Consider the following 18,986-nt stretch of genomic DNA (forward strand, 5'->3'; position numbering starts at 1 on the left):
GTTAACATCTTCCACCCACAATTCCCATCAACGCATCTTGCTGCTCTCCTATCTATCCATGTGGTCTGGACTTACTGGAAAAAGCCGCAAACCGCCGGGTAATGTTGGGGGTTCATTACAGACGTACGGAGAAACTGCAACCATAGTGCCTCCACATTATGTCACTTTACCCAACAACAGTGTCTCGGTAGAGAGAGTGGGTAGAAGCTTCTGGTTTTACTCAAGGTCGTTGAAGGTTTCCATATACAGTTACTTACAAATGGACTTTAATTCTACAGCTACGCAGAATCTAAGTGTTGTAATTTTAATATGTGGCATGAACTTAGAGTCCACAGTCACCGAGTTTAGTTTACAACATTGGGAAACAATAAAGCTGGTTATGAACAAACATGAGACAAATCCACCTGCGACCACTTACTAATGCGGGCCGCTGACTAGGGTTGCCACCTTTCAGAAATAGAAATAAGGGATGCCCTGATTTCAGCAGCGCAGGAGCCAAAAAAAAGCCCCAAAACTTCTAAACTGAATAAAAATGTGTTTATTTTATATGAAAAAACAAAATGCTTTGATTTAAAGTTTAAAGGGCTTTAATAGCATTGAACTTGCATGACTGTACAGACAGCCAACCATATAGCAGCTGAAATAGCCTCCTATGCTACGTATGTCCATATCAGCCCAGATGTAATATAGCCTACAGGTGAAGAATATGGTGTAAAAGTTAATTTATTTCAATAATTCAACTAGAGTATGGTGTAAAAGTTAATTTATTTCAATAATTCAACTAGAGTATGGTGTAAAAGTTAACTTATTTCAATAATTCAACTAGAATATGGTGTAAAAGTTAATTTATTTCAATAATTCAACTAGAATATGGTGTAAAAGTTAATTTATTTCAATAATTCAACTAGAAAATGGTGTAAAAGTTAACTTATTTCAATAATTCAACTAGAATATGGTGTAAAAGTTAATTTATTTCAATAATTCAACTAGAATATGGTGTAAAAGTTAATTTATTTCAATAATTCAACTAGAATATGGTGTAAAAGTTAATTTATTTCAATAATTCAACTAGAATATGGTGTAAAAGTTAATGAAAATACGGTACAAATCGTGTCCCTGTTGGAGAGAATTTTCACTGGCCGAACTTTACATCATCCATCTTAAGGCATTGCTTATAAATTTTTTTTACTACTGGTTCAAGCCAACCTTTCAGCTGATCAGTGTCCTGCCAACACACAACATCTGGGTCGAGGGGCGAAATATAGCTGGCTCATTAAAGTGTCTTATGGCCTGAAAGATTCCCTACTGAAAAACTGATACGTGATCATAAAAAAGCCTTATGCCGTTCATGCATCAGGAAAGATAAATATTCAAGAGCTTCCATTTTAAACGCAGAATGCTCACAAAAATGGCCCTAATCCTCTGAATGTTACAAACTATATATTTACGTGCTGTACATGAGCAACTGTCATAGAAACACAGATGGCGTTTGCGTCAAGGCCTGACCACTGGGGCGAACAGCACATCTGCCTTGGGATCGAATTCGGTGTGGGGGATCTGTATCCACATCCTGACAGGAAGTAGCTCACACAGAGCTGAAGAAGCTCAGTCCTGTCAAAGAACAACTGCTGCTGGACCGCTACACCGGCCTGCACCCTGACCTCACTCTGTAAAACTCACTTCCACACTCATCTCCCAAAGAATGTATCAACATCAGCTCTGACACATTCAGTTTATCAGAACAAATGGTGTGGAATTTATTTTTGGAGTATTTAGGTATTTAGAGGTAGAGGTATTTAGAGGTCTGTTAGGGCTGGGCGATATATCGAGATTTTAATATATATCGATATATTTTCAAACACGATATGGTACCAGACAATATCGTTTATATCGATTTAAAAAAAAATTTTTTTTTTTTTTTTTTTTTTTTTACATTTTTTTTTTTAATGATTTTGATATAGCTTATTTTGTGACAAATTGACTTGAATGTTTTATTTGAGATTTGCACAAATGTTTTGTTATTTGCAAACTGTCAACCTCAGTGGAAAAGTCTGCCTGTTACTGTCTACACTGTATTAATTGCACAGTGTATTTTAATTTAATTGTTATGCAGGAAAGGGATATTTGTTTTATTTTATTCAAGAAGCATTTTTATTCTATATATGCAGGCAGTTTATTTTTATTTGATTTGTTTTATACATTTTGATATTGTGCAGACCTCTGTTAACAAAGGTACCTGTGTGACATTTGGCACGAGGCTTTGTATTAAAACGGACTGTTTTTTTAAGGGTTTGCCTCAGAAAAAAATGAAGCTAACAGAGATGCTATGCTATAATGCTTTGGGGGAAACCGCAATTATGGCACATAAAAAATATCGAGATATATATCGAGTATCGCCATTTAGCTAGAAAATATCGAGATATGACTTTTGGTCCATATCGCCCAGCCCTAAGGTCTGTAGGAGCTGGTTATCGCTGGGTTCCCATCCTATCATTGACAGTCATCTAATCGTCTTTTTTTTTAAACATCCCAATATGTGCTCGTTTAAAATAATGAAATTCAGTAGCAGAAGTTCTCCTTTACCTGATTGTTTTTTTTTTTTTTTGTCATAAATTACACAATTTTACACAATCTACAAAACATGTAAAACAACCCCAAAGCAATATCAATCTTTTACGTCTTTAAACTCCTTCATGAATATGAAATGGAGGGAAAACCACAGGGGAAAAAAGAAAGTAAAAATAAAATAATAATAAAAAGGCATGACTAACAAAAAAACATAAGAAACTGTAATTTTAACTGATACCTGCTGCCAATAAATATATGAAATGAAATAAATACTACAAACTCTATGTAAAACAGTTTCTTTGTGCCTCTAATTTCATGTCTGTCCAGAAGCGCTCCCTTCTCTGTATTTTTTACATTTCATCCAAACAAAGTTAATAACGTTCTCCTTGACTAATAGAAGTGGAAACAGCAGCTTCGAGGCATGCCAGGTGGTTTTGGATCCTCAATTACTTCCAAATATGGGACAAAGATGAGCCAACGTTTAAGTGAAGGAAACGAGCCAGACTCAACAACTGTAACTATCAGAACAGTTTTATCCTGTGGTTGCTACATTTGTTGTATTTGTTCTGCATTGTCACTGGGTGATTCGGGCTAGGGCTCATCTGTTTTTCCGTGAACTCTGCATGTGTACAGAAACAGGTGGCAAACTGGCTATGAAACTCAGATTTATGGACAACTTCCCACATGTTTTACTCATTTGGGTGACCTCTGAAAGCTCAGATCACAGAGGAAATTGAGGCAGCCCAGCGCTGCAGAAAAGGTCTTTTAGTTTGAAATCTTTCCAAGTGGCCCACAGCTTCATTTCATATGCAATTTGTCAGTCTTCACCAGCAGAAACAAAAACGTAAAATGTACCATGCTGCTACTGCTGGAAGAAAGTAAATCAGTCATTCTCTTCATCAGCAAATTTGGCTGTTTTGTTTGGTTTTCTTCTTTTGCATATCTTCCCACATTCTTCATATCTGTGTGGATAAACACTAAGGGTTTCAAACTCTTAGCTTTATCTGAGCAGAGTAAAGAAAGTTTTCAAACGAAGCTTTTATCAGCAGCTGAGGTATTTCATGACCAATTGTGAAAGTTACAGTTAGCGCTGAGGCACAAAGGCAGTGTGGGATTCTACAGCTGGTCTTCAGTTTTTACAGTTATAGCACAACATGGCTCGATACAAGGCATGACTATTCAACTACACCAGGTTCTGTTCTCAAGTGAGGTTAATTATGTATAGTTTAATTTGAACTCTTTTAACCAAGTTGTATGCGTATTAATAAGCAAGTTACCCATTATAACTTAACACCTTAATCAATTGATGTCTGAAGAATAATACACCATCACAAACTTGGTGAAGAGATGTACAGATGTGTCCAAGAACACACGAGGATGGCCTCAAACATCTCTTTATGAATACTGTGTGTTTTGGCTGAGATGATGGTTTTATAGCTTCACACAGTGTTCTTTTTAAGTCTGAATCAATAAAATTGAGGCTCCAATTAAAGTTTTTTTTTAACAACATAGATCATTTTGTGGATTTTATCAAAAGTGAGAACGTAGTGCAAAATTGTCCATTGCCATGTAGTCAGTGGATAAAACACCATCTTAAATTGAGTCGTTGTCCAACCAAGAGTCAAAACAAACTAGTTTCATGACTTTTTAGGACGGTAGCTATATTTTGGCACGATATTTAGCATTTCACCACATGTCATATTGTGATGAGATGAAAGTTTTGTTAAACCTTTGTTAAAAAAAAAAAACAATACCTTTATAACCAAGAAGGAGAGAAGGAATTCTGTTTAAAACCTATTTATCACACTCTTTTCAATTTTCTACTTCAATCCCAGTCTCAAATCCTTATTTTTCTATTTCTCTCTCACTCGCAGCTGATCATTTGCGTTTTAACCATTTCAGCCTGTGCATTGTGACAGTATAATATATTTGGAGATGAGGAAAAAAAATATCCTATAAAAAACATCTAGTGAGATTTTGCTCCTCCACAAAATAGTTGCAGATTCATTTTTGTTATTCAGCTTATTGATATAAAAAGTTAAACTGAGATATATGTCTGACTGGTCAACTGCAATATATTGCTAAAAAGGTTTTGTGAAAATGTGCAAATAAAAACATGCAATCTAAAAACTATCCACAAACGCAAAGGGTCATGTTCCCCAGGGTCGAAGCCTGTCGACCCTCCGAACCTGCCACACCATGACGCTGCTGCCATTCATGTTAAAAGACAACTGGCTGTTAGTCTTCAAACAATTCAAAACATGAAGCTGGGTCTGGAGAACAGGGGGCAGATACATGCACACACATTCTCATGGTAACCCCTGTGGAGATTAGAAGAGCTTTTGTTCATCATAAATACCAGAGCGCTAAAAAGTAGACAGATAACCCCACAGAAGGCACAATCAATTTATCTGGTCATGGTGCCGTCAATATGAATGCTCCAGACACAACCAGAAAATAAAGTGTACGATTTTTATCTCATCTCTGCTGTAAATATCAAATAAGAAGACAAGCTTATATTAGTTCTTTCTCATTCCTTCATTTTAGTTTTAAAGTGAGTGAGAGGTACTCACCATCAGACACACGGCTCAGTGATGCAAGTCCAGACACAAGAAAAACCACCAGCCAGGTCCAGTCCTGAAGCAGCCACAACACCACCATCACGTCACCTCCAACTTTCTTTAAAACTCCAGGAGGTTGCGACAGCGATCTCACCCCTTCCAACAAAGACGGTGCGTTCTGAATCCTTTCTTGTCAAAAAGTTTCAGTCCTCCTTGAGTGCCGCCCTGTACTCTCAGGAACTTCCCACAGATGCCTTTGCAGCCTTCGGCACTACTACACACTGACAGCCTGGGAAGAGAGACATGGAGAAGGAACAGGGGGGACAAAAGAGAGGGAGAGGAGGGTGTTACTGAGGTGCTCTCTCACTGTGCTATTCGTCCAGCCCTTTCTACGGCCGCCTCACCATGAAGGGAACAGCTGAGTAGATTCACACATGTCCCCTCTGTGTTTTTCACACACACACACAAATACACACAACCACACACTGCAAATGCTCACATCACCAATATGCAGAAAGGAGAGAAGAACGGAGGTGGCTGAAGGGGGTGGATCAGGGCTGTGGTTGTGGAATGAGGTAAAGACGAGGGGAAAAGGAATGATAACCACTGACATCCAAACACGCAACATGAAAAAGAGACACAGAAATGAGAGACTATAAACTTACAGAGCACCTGCATATATAATAAAGTGAAACCGACTGAAAACTTGAAAGCCAGAAATAAGCTTTCTTTAAATCTTAGTTGAAGTAAAAGAAACAAGAGAAAAACTCATGTTTATCCAAACTATTTTCTAATTAAATTGTTGAATCAACTTTCTTGTAAAATTAATTAAGAAATTTTGCACATCAAGACACTTTTCTTGCGTTTGCAAAAAGAAGAATCATAGCATCTTGTCTCTAAAAGTCAATGAAAGCTGCACACACACAGGTGTTGAGTGAATTGCAAAGGCCGTGCATTCAATTGCAAACAAGAGTGTGGTATCAAAGTTAAAGTGTAGACTAAATCACTTCCTGATGCACATGTGAGCCTGTGAGTGTAAGGGGTGAAAAACACAAACATTTGCCAGATTACGACAGAAATCACACCATCACACGTCAGGTGATTCGAGGGGATTAGAGCTCACACTCCGGGCACCAATTCAACTTTGCAACTATACACTTATCCAGCACACACACAGACACACACATAAACATGCAAAACCACAGAGGAAAATGACAATAACAAGGGGCACACATACACTGAGGGTGAAAGATTTTTTTGTGCTACATGTTAAGACCATTAATTAAAGTTTAAAAAGTTATTAAACTACATAAGTCTACCACAGCACATATGCTATGGACCCTCAATGTGCAAAACCGGTTCCTTGACTCAAATTTAGTTCTAAATGATACTAGGAGAGGCCCACAGAAATGACAAAAAAGGTGGGTAAGAGCATAAAATAAAACTAACAACAGCCAAATGGGCTTCTCCACCCAAAACCTGTCCCCTGTTAAAGGCTGGCTGGGTGGGAACTGCAGCTCCTAAAAGCTACTTCTCCCCTGTCACTGCTGATTTGTGCAGAGCTGTGTATTACATGTGATAAGTCAGCCTGTTCTGCAGCATGAGTTCATGGGGAGTGATGTGAATGGGTCAGTGCACCTCACACGCCCTTCTGAGCCCCATCAAACGCCCAGAGTGAAGCTTCCTCTTAGCGACAGCCCACTCAGCCCAAAAGCTGGGGATGGTGGGTCCGGGGGAGTGAGCAGCTCTGTGGGTGGGGGTCACTACACTTCACAAAGGGGATCAAAGTGAGCCAGACTGGTTGCAAGACTTAACTTTCAGACAGTTGTCATAGTTGTTAAAGTTTGATCAGCAAATCACACATACTAAATTCGGAATAGTTGCAGTGTAATTATACTGCAGCACTGAGTCATCCTGTGTCTCAGTCATCCTGAAAAACCCACCAAGCCTGCAATAACTGATGTGAAAAACAATTGCACTAAATATGCATCACAGCACAATTCAAAATCCAGTGGTGGACAGTAACGGAGTAAATTTACTTGAGTACTGTACTTAAGTACATATCCAGAGGATTTGTACTTTACTTGAGTATTAGATTTTTTTGGTACTTATTACTCTTACTTGAATACATTTCCAAGACAAATATTTTTACTTTTACTCTTCCCTATAATCCTATTGGACACAAGCTGTTTTTGTCAAAGGAGGAGACCTATCACAGTGCACGCTCTCAGACAGACATTGGGAGACAGTTTGTTATGCTCTATATTGCTATATTGTACTGGTACATGTCCTTCCTGTAAAGTTAAGTGACTTCAACATTGAGTTATTGAAAGCAGAGATGTAGTTTTTTGTAAAGCAGTGGTGTTTGAGGGGGATCCAGACTTAGTTGGATGGTGCAGGTTCATTTGGTTTCAGTTCATGATTATTAATAAACTCTGCATCATCTGCTGTCCTCTTATGATCCCATTCATTTGATTTGTTTTTGGTGTTTCTGCAGGTTTTATATAACATTGTGGTTCTAAAAGCAGCACATCAGTGCAGCTGGTTTCAAAGAGTTAATTCTCAGAAACAAGAGTTAAAAGATGCTTAAATTAATTTAGAAAAAAATATAGTAATTTACTGATGTGGAAAATAAGAAATTTACTCTTACTCTTACTCTTACTTAGATTAAATTTAAAAGCATTTACTTTTGGATACTTAAGTACCTTTTAAAAGCAAGTACTTTTCTACTCTTACTCAAGTAATATTTTGACTGAGCTACTTTTACTTGTAACTGAGTAAATTTTGACCAGTAGTATTTGTACTCTTACTCAAGTACTGGGGTCGAGTACTCTGTCCACCTCTGTCAAAATCTGATTTTAATGGTTTAATATCCAACATTCTCATCCTAAGGATGATTAGAACCTCAAAAAGAGACACATAATTTCATTGTATGGCACTAGATGGAGCTGTCATATGTTTTATAATAGAAAACCTGGGGTGTAGCATAGATTAGAGTATGAGAACACCTTCTCTAAAGATTAAAAAAAAAAAACTCAAACAAAACCAAAGTGATGCCAATGCTTCTGGGAAATAAGCATATCAAGTAGCAAACGCCTTACCTGTCACGGGGAGAATTTTGTTGTGCATTTGTGATACTGGGAGACACATGTGATGAACATCTGAGAACACTTTTTTTGTTTTGTTCCTTTATTTGAAAATAAGGGGGAACAAAGTTATGTGTATTTTCATGGCACTCCGTTTTGGCTTTGAGCTCAGAGTACAGTTGGAAACGCATTACTTTGGCTCTTTTGATTTGGGGTTGGGAGGTGTGGGCATGTCTGCGGGGAGTAGTTTAACCCTGAGGGTTGTATTCAGTTTGTTTTCTAGATTCTGTTCTCTCCACATTCTGCTCTCCAACATTAAGAGATCCATTAATTCAGCTTGGTTGTTTGACATGATCTCTTTCTGTTTCATAAAGCAAACATTTCCCCCTGAAACAGAGACCTTACATTAACACAAGCAACAGCGTCACAATGCACCATGGCAAAGACACAAAGTTTTTTATTTCAGTAAAGGCTTTTAAAGGAGCAAACATGTCTTTCATCAGGCAGACAGGAGAGCGAGATGGATGACTGTGAAAAATCACTGCTAACCTGTGAAACAGAAAGCTATAGCAGAACACAGATGATGAAATTACCCCCGAGCAGAAAAGGAATGTGTATCCTGAAAGATGTTTTAGCCGAGGCCAAACTGAGCCTTAGCTCTGTGAAATTTGGAGGATTTTCAGCAGCTCACAGTTAAACTCCTGTCACAGAATCCTGGAAAGCAGTTTATTACCGTGGCAACACAGCTGTCTGCCCAAACTGGCCTGATCAGCTAGCAAGAATCACCATCTTTATCATCCGGTTTGATAAAGATTGTCTTTCTCTCTTTATTGAGTTACCAGAGGTTTAAAAAAAAAATGACGTACATTTTGAAGCGCTCCCTCCAATACTTTAAACCATCTACGATCCTCATGTTATGATGAATTAAGTGTGAAAGCTTCACATTTCAGCTTTTCAAAACATTCAGGTTATGTATTGATTTAAGAAATACAATAAAAAAACAATACAAATAACCAAATTAAAGAGAGAAAAAACAAACAGAACATAGAAAGGAAATCATATTAAAACTAGATGAGACAGATGAATAAATCAATTGCTATCATTACTGTCTGTTGAGAAACATGAATAGTCTCAAATATTGCATGTGTAAATAATCCCAGATGTATTTCAAATAGTTAGGAGTTGGTACAAGTTTCCTGTTCAAGATATACAGAAGATGAAAAGTAAACACTGTTTCACCATATTTAGTGTTAGCACTGAATTGGAAAAGAAAGCAAACCTGTCCCAGATGACTTGAGAGATCTGGATAATTCAAAACATATCAGCAGGTCAGAAATGTACTTTGGGATGAAAAAAGTAACAGTCTCAGCTCTAGGGGTGGGCAAAAATATCGATATGGCAATATATCGCGATACTTTTCCAGCCGATTCAATATCGATATTCAAAATTTGAATATCGATTTTTTTTTTTTTTATATTTTTTATCCCCGATTTTTTTCCCATTATATCACCCAGTGCTCCTACCAAAGTGACAGTCCTGGGCATTGCCACTCTCTACCAACCCTGGGAGGGCCCTGCACTGAGCTCAGGTTTTATTTCATTTTATAATTTATTTTTATATAACACAATTGCCTGTCCTTAAAAAATGAAAAATAATGGACAGAGGTTTATTTATTTATGGATTTATATCTATACTGACTGATCACTGTGCCTGTGCTTGGTTTTAGTACCCATCTTCCTTGTGTTTATTATCATTTGCCACATAATTAAAGCAACCTCATACTAAATTTAATGTTAATTTCATATGATGTAAATAATATGAAAAAAATACAAATATGTTGTAACTTTAGCTTGTATAGTTATAATAAAACATTGTTTTGACTCAGTTTGTCCCATGAATTGTCACTATAATCTGATGAACGTGCAAGTCGGATTTTAAGATCCATCACTATCATCTGATGTGCATATATACAACTTGGATTTTAAGATGTGTAATGCATTTTTACATTTTTCGGTGAACTATGTAGAATATAATAATCGGGATATCGCATAATCGGGATATCCTAATGCGTATCATATCGTGGCTCAAGTATCGTGATGCGTATCGTATCGTGAGGTCCTTCCCAATACCCACCCCTACTCAGCTCAAAGCAGAACAGCAAGCCAAAATTATTTGTAACACTACTTAAAGATGGTGATTGTCTCACAATCAAGGTTTATTTTTCATCTTCAAGAGGAACACAATACGTAGCATCAGCTCTCATCAACGGTTTAGCTTGGAGTTTAATATTCTGCAGAGTATGCCAGCCCTCAAAATTTGTGGGAATACTTGCCAATTGCATCAAAGTTTCATTACATTTACATTCAGGCTACATGGAAAGTTGAAGTAAAAGTGAGGTGACTATACATAGAATAAAATAGAGTGAGAGTCCAATGATTGGACAGAGAGGAAAGACACTGATGAATATTCAAGATCCTCCAATAATAGGGTCAAATCACTCTTGACACTTTAAAGTTGTAAAAAAAAACACCATTCATAAAGAGTGAAAAGGCTGTCACAGCAAGACCCCCCCACACTATCTAAGTGTGTCTCACTGTCTCTTTCTTTATGATGTTATGGTGTGATACTTGAGATCACCAAAAAATGATAATGTCTCCTGTCCTCCTTTTCTTTTATCTTTTTTCTCTGCTAATGTTTTTGTTTGTAAAAGGCAGAACTTTCCAGAATAAAATGGTTATAGTGTGAGCACAGTGCTGCATTACGTAAACCCCTTTACTGAAGTTTCAAACTGCTTATAAAACATATGAAGCTTTGATTCTTAATTTGAATTGTGTGGTGGAGCATGGTAATGCTTGCAACCTTGTGTTCCAGACAACAATGAGATCATACTTTAATTTTGCAAGTCAAGTAAACCAACCCCCAAAAACCATTTGAATAGGATGTTCCCTCATATTCAAATGAGACATATTATGCCCTCTTTATTTTTTTTTTTTAAAGTTTACACAATTTCCTTATGTTTTCACATTTTTGTGGCATCCTTCAGTCAAGATACGAAAGAGATAAAGATCAAAAGCTCCCTTTTCAACCATTTCTTTACTGCCACATTCATAGCAGCTTGTTTAAATGGGGTGGAGTCAGTCACTGAGAGCCATTGGCTGTTTATTGAAGGTTTGTGTCAACACTTCGAAAGAACAGAAAATGAAGCATAATGAAAAAGTTGGGTAGAGGCAAATACAGGTAGGCTGTAGAACCCTACCCCGGTCTGTGATGTCACAGAACCCTACAGATCTGAATCGTTCAATCACTCAATGACTCACTTTCAGACTTAAACCATGCCAAAGTGCCGAGAGATTTTGAGTGTGTAGTGACTTCTAACACCAAGATATGTCCTCTTTAAGATAATACAGTGTTTCAATATTGGCTGAAGGAACAATTAATTACTTTTAGAAAGTTTTGTTTAGGTCCCGTGGTCTCTCAATCCTGTCATCAGCAAAAAACATCCAAAGTAAGAGCTTGACTCCTGTTCTGTTCATTTCTTGCGACAACTGTGTATCATTTTTATAGCACTGTGGTCACACATGAACAACAATGAAACTAACCCACAAAGCTAAAATAGACCTTAAGGCAGAAGCCAGAAAAAACACTGGGTCATTTCTGATGTAAACAGAATGACGTGGGATGGTGAGAACTGGCTGGGATTTATTGATAACAAGACGAGGAGGTCCGCCAGTTCCTCATCCTCAGAGTCAAGGATGCTGTACATCGCCATATAACTGGAACCATAAATCAATTAAATTGTATTCATATGGAGTCTATTACAATACAAGTTGTCTCTAGCCTCTTAGAGACCCAGAATATGAGCCCCCAGCAATTATTAAACAAAACAATGATTGGTAACAACCCCCCTGGGGGAAGAAAAACCTTAAGCCAAACAGTGGCAAGAAAAAAACTTTCCTTAAAGACAGAAGACAACTTGAGATGTGAAAAAAAGACAAAGTAGATGTATAGATTGTCTTTTTTTATTTGTATATTTTTTATATCATCACAAATCTTGATTCGGGGTTGTATTAATGTAAAGTAAAACTACTTAACTGAACTACTTTAAAACAGTCTTGTCATTTAGTAAATTTTGATTGTAGTTCATTCTTTATTGAACAGAATATTTAAAATTCGAAAACTGTGCAACTGCAAACATGCAGTTTAAATTTCTAGTCTGTGTTTTAACATCCAGTGCGAGAGCCCTTAAATCATTTCCTTTCATTCTGTTACTGAACGACATGGATTTGAGGGTTAGATTAAAATACCTGATCGGATTTCCATATGTCTTCTATTGTCGAAACAACTACGAAACATTCCTTTTGGGAAACACAATTACCACAATGGTGTAATGTTTTTATGTTTGGCTACTAACACGTAAGCTCACCAACGCTGTCACTACAATAAACTAGTCACAGTTATGGCTGTTACACAATCAGTGAACAACCGTACCGATACTCCATGGAAAGACGTGTCCGTCTGAGGGAATGGGTAATTAAAAGGGGGATTTTCCAAGGCCTAGACAACAAGGCAGATCTGCCAAGAACAGCAGAGTGAAGCCGTTCCTCTGTTTTTCTGCTTCTCGACCAATGAAGGTCACTGGGCCAGGATCTGTACAGAGGAGGCCTTCTTGTTTTTGTCAACAGATCTGGCTGCCAGTAAGACATGCTTGAGTTAATTCCCCTCACAGCTGTGTTCCACCTAATTTTCTGGTCACTTGATCAGTTTACCTTGGCATCTTACATAATAGTGGGCTCTCATATTGCAGATGTGCACTAACCAAAAGCAACATTTTGGTAAAAAAAAACATTCAAAAGTACATGCTTGATTATTAAGATCTCCGATGGTGAAAACAAATAAAGCTTTAACATAATGAAGAGTTAGTCAACATACATTAAACTTGCTGACCTGTTAATATAGTATGTCATCTACTCATAAGCATGTGTGTGTTGCTTCTATAAAAAATGTCCTTCAATAAAATAATAAGGAAAATAACTTAGTTCAGAAAGGTGTGATTTGGTGACACACAATATTTGGCAAAATGAGGATTATTTCGAGTTGTTTCTTGGTAAAGAGGGGTGAAATAAAAGGAACAGGTGCTCTCAAATCAAACAGAAAACTAAAGGAGATTTTCTCAACATGGACTTTAGCGGGATTTGGCAAATTTGAGGCCTTCTTGCCAAGTCATCCAGGAGCATTTAATGAAGGGGTTGTTTCTGCACGTCTGCTGGGCGCTGCTGAGCAGACGCTGCAAAGTAAAGGGGTCTAATTAAGGGGTTCCTCTGAGGGTCAGACAAAGCAATCAGCAGGAGTCAAGACGCTGGACCACAAGCTGGCTGTGACCCTCACACCTGCCTGGTTGGATTACGGCACAGTGTGTATGCACACAGTAAACATGTTGACACCAACACATCACAGGTGAACTGGAACCTCCCCATACACACTCATGAGCAAGTGTTCATGCTTGGGAGTGTGTTGATGATACTAATACATGTAGCATGGACAGTGAAAAATTCAGTAAAATAATGCAAGAAGCGCAAATTAATCTCATGTTTTGCATAATCGCAGAAGAATAAGGACATGTAGGATATAATTTCAAGCTAAAAGTGCCAAAAATGCATTTTTTTTTCCCGGGTTATATTTATAGAGACTACAGGAGATCTGACTTTGTGATCACGTACACAACCTGACCATAAAAACATTAAGTGAAGCCTGGCAGGCTGCAAGAGGGCCCCATATGTGAGCGTGTCAAAAGTTCATACCCTCCTTCCGCAGCTCACCCTAAAAAAACAAAGAGGATTGTCGAGTGTGAGCTACAGCCCTGCCACAAACAAGACTGATCGCTTCATAGTGACTCCACCTGTCTCTTGGTCCAATTAGTCTTACTAGTCACTAAAGTGCTAAATAACCAATAGAGAGGGACTGAAAAAGGGTCAAAGAAATGGCGGGGGAAAAATATATGCAGGAAGAGCATGGAAATAAGTCCATGTCCATTTGTGTAAGAGAGAATGAGAAGACGCAACAGTTCAACAGACGGCCGAGTGTCTCCGAAAAAAGAAGGAGGCATTATGTTTGAAAAACGCCAAAGGTATGGTTTAGATTGTTTTTGGACAGACATGATCAAGTCACCCAAAATATTTCCTACCTTTAAGGTTCATCGGAGACTGTAATTATGGGTTTTGTGTTCACACTGAGTATGTGTAGAAATTTACAAGTTCAATGAAAAGGGGAAACTTGAAAACACAGAAATGAATACAAAAGTTAAAAATGTAAACATTGAAGACATTGAAAATAGATTAAACTGTAGCCAAATAACACATATCAAAGAAGATAACGTAATTATAATATGTTTCAGAACCTTTTAATTTGATCAATCAATCAAATCTGTCAGTTCATCAGCATTGAAATGTTATGCGTCAAGATATATAATTTTCAGCAATATAATGACATATGTCAAAGGAGTTTATAGTAAACAAGGTTGTTTGGAAAATCCTTTATATAAAATAATGAGATTGAAAATAGTTCAGAAGCAGAGACACAACACAGCTGGCCATTAGAGTGTTAGCTCTTACATCCAAATGCATTATTGCCCCAGTTTAAGTTTTGCAAAAACGTTTGTTCAAGTGTGATGAATCTATGATCTGCAATGGTTTCTCAAACAACTAATAAGCAATAAGTCGGTGACTGTGGGTATGAAAGGGTCCTGCGATGGAAGACTCACAGATTTTGGGCCTCCATCAGCAGAATAAAAACGTATTAATAATAATAATAATAATAATAATAATTATTATTATTATTATTATTATTATTATTATTATTATTATAACAAGGATGATTATTATTAGGGCTCGAGCACTGACAGTGCGAAGGCCCTATTGTATCTGTAGGAATTGTCTTTTTTATTTTTATTTTTCCGACGAAATGAGGGCCTTTTTGCCCCCCTAAACGTGCCCTAAAAGTCACCAAATTTCGCACGCAAGCCAGGCCTGGCAAAAAATGTGATATTTAATGTTTTGCATTAATGGGCGTGGCCCAATGGCTCAACAGCACCACCTATTATGACATTTCTTCGGCTGTTAATGCGGCCCGAACCGTAACGTGCACCCAGGTGTGTTATACATCAAAATTTGCGTCTCCATCCTGTGACTACGCGCATTACTTTTCTCAGTCAAAAGCATTACCGTGGTGACGATAAACGCCAAAAAGCGCGCCCCCCCTTCATCTGATTGGTGATAATTCCTACTTTCTGCCATAACTTTTGAATGGTGTGATATAAAGAGTCATGGGTGGTGTCATCGGACTCGGTTTTCAGTCCTTGAACATTATTGGTGCAAATTAGCCCCACCGCTTCTTCTGATTGGTCAATATTTGATAGCCCCTATTATCTGCCATAACTTTTGAATGGTTTCACATAAAGACTCGTGTGTGGTGTCATCGGACTCGGTATTGAGTACTTGACCTTCATTGGCCTTAATTAGCCCCGCCCCTTCTTCTGATTGGTCGATATTTGATAGTCCCCATTATCTGCCATAACTTTTGAATGGTATGACATACAGAGTTGAGGGTGGTGTCATCGGACTCAATTTTGACTCCTTCACCTTAATTGGTGCAAATTAGCCCCGCCCCTTCTTCTGATTGGTCGATATGTGATAGTTCCGATTTTCTGCCATAACTTGTGAATGGTCTGACATAAAGACTCGTGGGTGGTGTCATTGGACTCAGCTTTGAATCATTGAACATAATTGCTGCAAATTAGCCCCGCCCCTTCATGTGATTGGTCGATATCTGATAGTTCCTACTTTCTGCCATAACTTTTGAATTGTTTGTTTAGCAAGGCTAGTGCTACGGGGGCCCGACCGACAGGATTGAGAGGACACAGAGTTTAGTGCAGAACCCTTTTTATTAACACCACCACAAGCCCAGGACACAGTGTACAAGCACCTCACACCAGCAGCACCTCACGATCAGCAGCTCCCCAGATTCAGCTTCAGTCTCCCTTATAAGGCTGGCAGGGTGGAGAGGCTGACGGGCCACACCTGTGTCCCATCAGTCTGAGTGGCTGCAGCTCCTCCACCCTGCCACAGTTTGGTATAGAGAGTCGTGGCTGGTGTCATCCGCTAAATGTCCAGGCCTGAAGACATCTACATGCAAGTCATACAAGCGCTTCCACTGCAGCACGTCTGAACGTGCAGAAGGGTGCGAGGGCCGGATCATCGCTGCTTGCAGCTTTATTTATTATTATGACTGTTATTATTATTATTATTATTATTATTATTATTAGTATACTATACTATTATTATTATTATAGAAAATGGATGGATGGATGGATGGATGGATGGGTCTGGGACCCCCTGCTGCCTCTGCGGCGGGGCGCTCCGTTGGTCCTGGAGGGCCGCTTTCGTAGGGGCGGGTGCACCTGCCTGCGTCGGCGGTTGGGGTGGCCCCGTCTCTCCGGCTGGCCTCTCGCCGGGTGGGGGTCATTGGCCTGGGGGGTGTGAGCCTCCTGGCCGCATGATCAGCCCATGCCGGGTGGTTGGGGTTCACCTGGGTCCCGGTTCCCTGGCTGTCTCCTCCCGTGGTCGTGGGGGCCCCGCCCGCGGGTCCCCTCGGTCACTGCTGGGGGGGGGGCGGGCGTCGCTGGCGGTGGGTTTCCTCCCGCCCTCTTCTCGCCCTCTGTGGGGTTGCTGGTGGCATGGGTTCCGGGTTCTTCCTTGCGCCCTCTCTCCTCCACTATAGTTACAGTTCAGGTAGAGCATCAATTGGACTGTTACGGACTGGACTGCACGCACGCATGCACGCACGCACGCACGCAGATTTCCAGTGCTCGTTGTGCGTTTCCATGTGTTTTTCGCATCTTGGACTAGCAGCGGATGTCACCCCCCCCCCCCACATTAGAGCAATTTTGCTTCTGTACTCGCAGCATACAGTATGTGAACACATAATGGTATTTACAATGGTGTTTGCACACTGGATCCTTTTAAACACGCTCCATTCCCCTGGCTGTGCTACAGCAGTGAAGGATGCAGCCCAACCCTGAAACATCCACTGACTGTGTACTGTGCACCTCTCTATGGACCAGTTGACATAGACAAGTGAGGTTTAAATGGTAAACTGACTGCCCGTAGATGCCCCCAGAAAGAATCTTTTCATAAAATTAGACGGTCCTCGCCATTGTGATTAATGGCATTAGGACAAATTTTTGTTTCAGCAGTAATAATCCAGAGAGAACATTTATAGGAGGGGTTGGTGCATTGCCTCTGGTCAAACTACCTGCTCTGTGTAGCTGAAGTGTAACTGAGAGTGTGTGTGGGGAGGGAGGGGGTCCTCTGTGTATATTTTCCATGTGTACCCACGCCCTTCTCTTAACTGATGTGCTGTTGAAAGCTTCTCTTTGACAGTTTGGGAGTAGCGTGATCGCTATAGTGAGACAGTGTGGTCATTAGCACATTTGGATGGCAAATTTGTTTGTATTTCCGACATCTAAAGAAGGGTTTTGTGAAGTCAGGGAGTTGCAAATTAAGATGAAGCTTTGAAATAATCATGTTAAAAGTCTTTTGAAAATGAAACATAAATATCTCAAGTTGATGTCTGTGCATCCATCCATCTATACTCTTTCAAAAAGTTGAAAAAGAAGTGAAGTGAAAATGCCCTGAGAGGCTTATTTATGAAGAAAAGATGTTGGAAAAAGATAAATACATTGTCAAAATAGTCACACTTTGAAAGAACTGGGACTTATTCAATTAAATATGAAACTGTTTTTTCAAACAGTCTACCACACAATATTGCTGAAATGAAAAAAAAAGAAATTAAACATAAACAAAGCTAAAATGCAGACGTGGAAATCTAACTCCAGCCTATGACTCAACAGCTTTTAAAACAGCCTTTAGCAGCAATAACCTAACTTTTAGCTTCGTACCAGACTGTTTACAGCATCTGACGACATGCAGCGCTGCTTCACAATACATGCCTGAGGCTTCAGAATACTGTGCCTACTGGTAAAAATAATACACACATTTAGGAGAGTGTAAAAAGAAAACAAAAAAAAACCAATCTGTGTTTTTAAGGATGTGGAAGTAATGAAAGCTTTGGATGGGCACAGACATCGGAGTCATGGAAGTGGACACAATTAGCCATTAGTCTCTATTCAGACTGTCCTCTATAACTTGTTAACCAGAATACAAATTAAATATATATGCAACTAATTTATACATGGTTATCCAAATATTATTTCATTATTTCATACAATAGGGTAAATTGTCAACCAAATGCTGTACAATGATCTTGTCAACCTTTTATTCGGTTGGATGCCAAGTAATATCCGCAAGAATTCAGGAGTAAATCCACAGATTTGCATTTTTCAGAACAACCAATTATATTTATTTCCTGTTTTACTGCTTGTACTTTTGTCTTTCATTCACTCATAGGCTGGCTACAATAATCCCTCAGCCTTCAACAAAAGCAGTTTCCTTCAAGAAAGTATGGAGTGAGTTTTAAACCATCTGTTAGCGCTGCTGATGAGAAAGCCAGGGGCCTCACAGTCTTGGCAGAGCAATCCCTTCTCTAGTTGACCCAGGGATCATTTGTCAAACGGGCACATTTTCCCCTAATTAGAAGGAGCAGGCCTCCAAAGAAATGTAATTGTGCGGGAAAAGCAGGTTTGTTGCTTCTATATACATAATTCAAACATGGTGGAAACACAAACACCTGTTTTCTGGCTTTTGACCAATTTGGCCTG

General features: G+C 39.0%; 1 protein-coding gene across 2 annotated transcripts in view; it reads right to left on the bottom strand.

The window, feature by feature from the left end:
• bmpr1bb (bone morphogenetic protein receptor, type IBb) overlaps positions 1-18,986 on the bottom strand; it is a 58,870-nt gene that overhangs the window by 14,360 nt on the left and 25,524 nt on the right. Inside the window, exons 1-2 of one of the 2 annotated variants that reach the window (XM_061734160.1) lie at positions 5,534-5,566; positions 5,142-5,418 (exon numbers count right to left, since the gene is read on the bottom strand). In XM_061734160.1, coding sequence (XP_061590144.1) covers positions 5,142-5,229 — 88 coding nt within the window. In that variant the 5' untranslated portion in view covers positions 5,230-5,418; positions 5,534-5,566. Of the gene's footprint in view, positions 1-5,141; positions 5,419-5,533; positions 5,567-18,986 lie in introns of those variants that run through there. The other variant, XM_061734161.1, reaches the window with a different exon arrangement.

The sequence above is a fragment of the Cololabis saira genome, chromosome 11 (assembly GCF_033807715.1).
Source record: "Cololabis saira isolate AMF1-May2022 chromosome 11, fColSai1.1, whole genome shotgun sequence".
NCBI classification, from domain to species: Eukaryota; Metazoa; Chordata; class Actinopteri; order Beloniformes; family Belonidae; genus Cololabis; species Cololabis saira.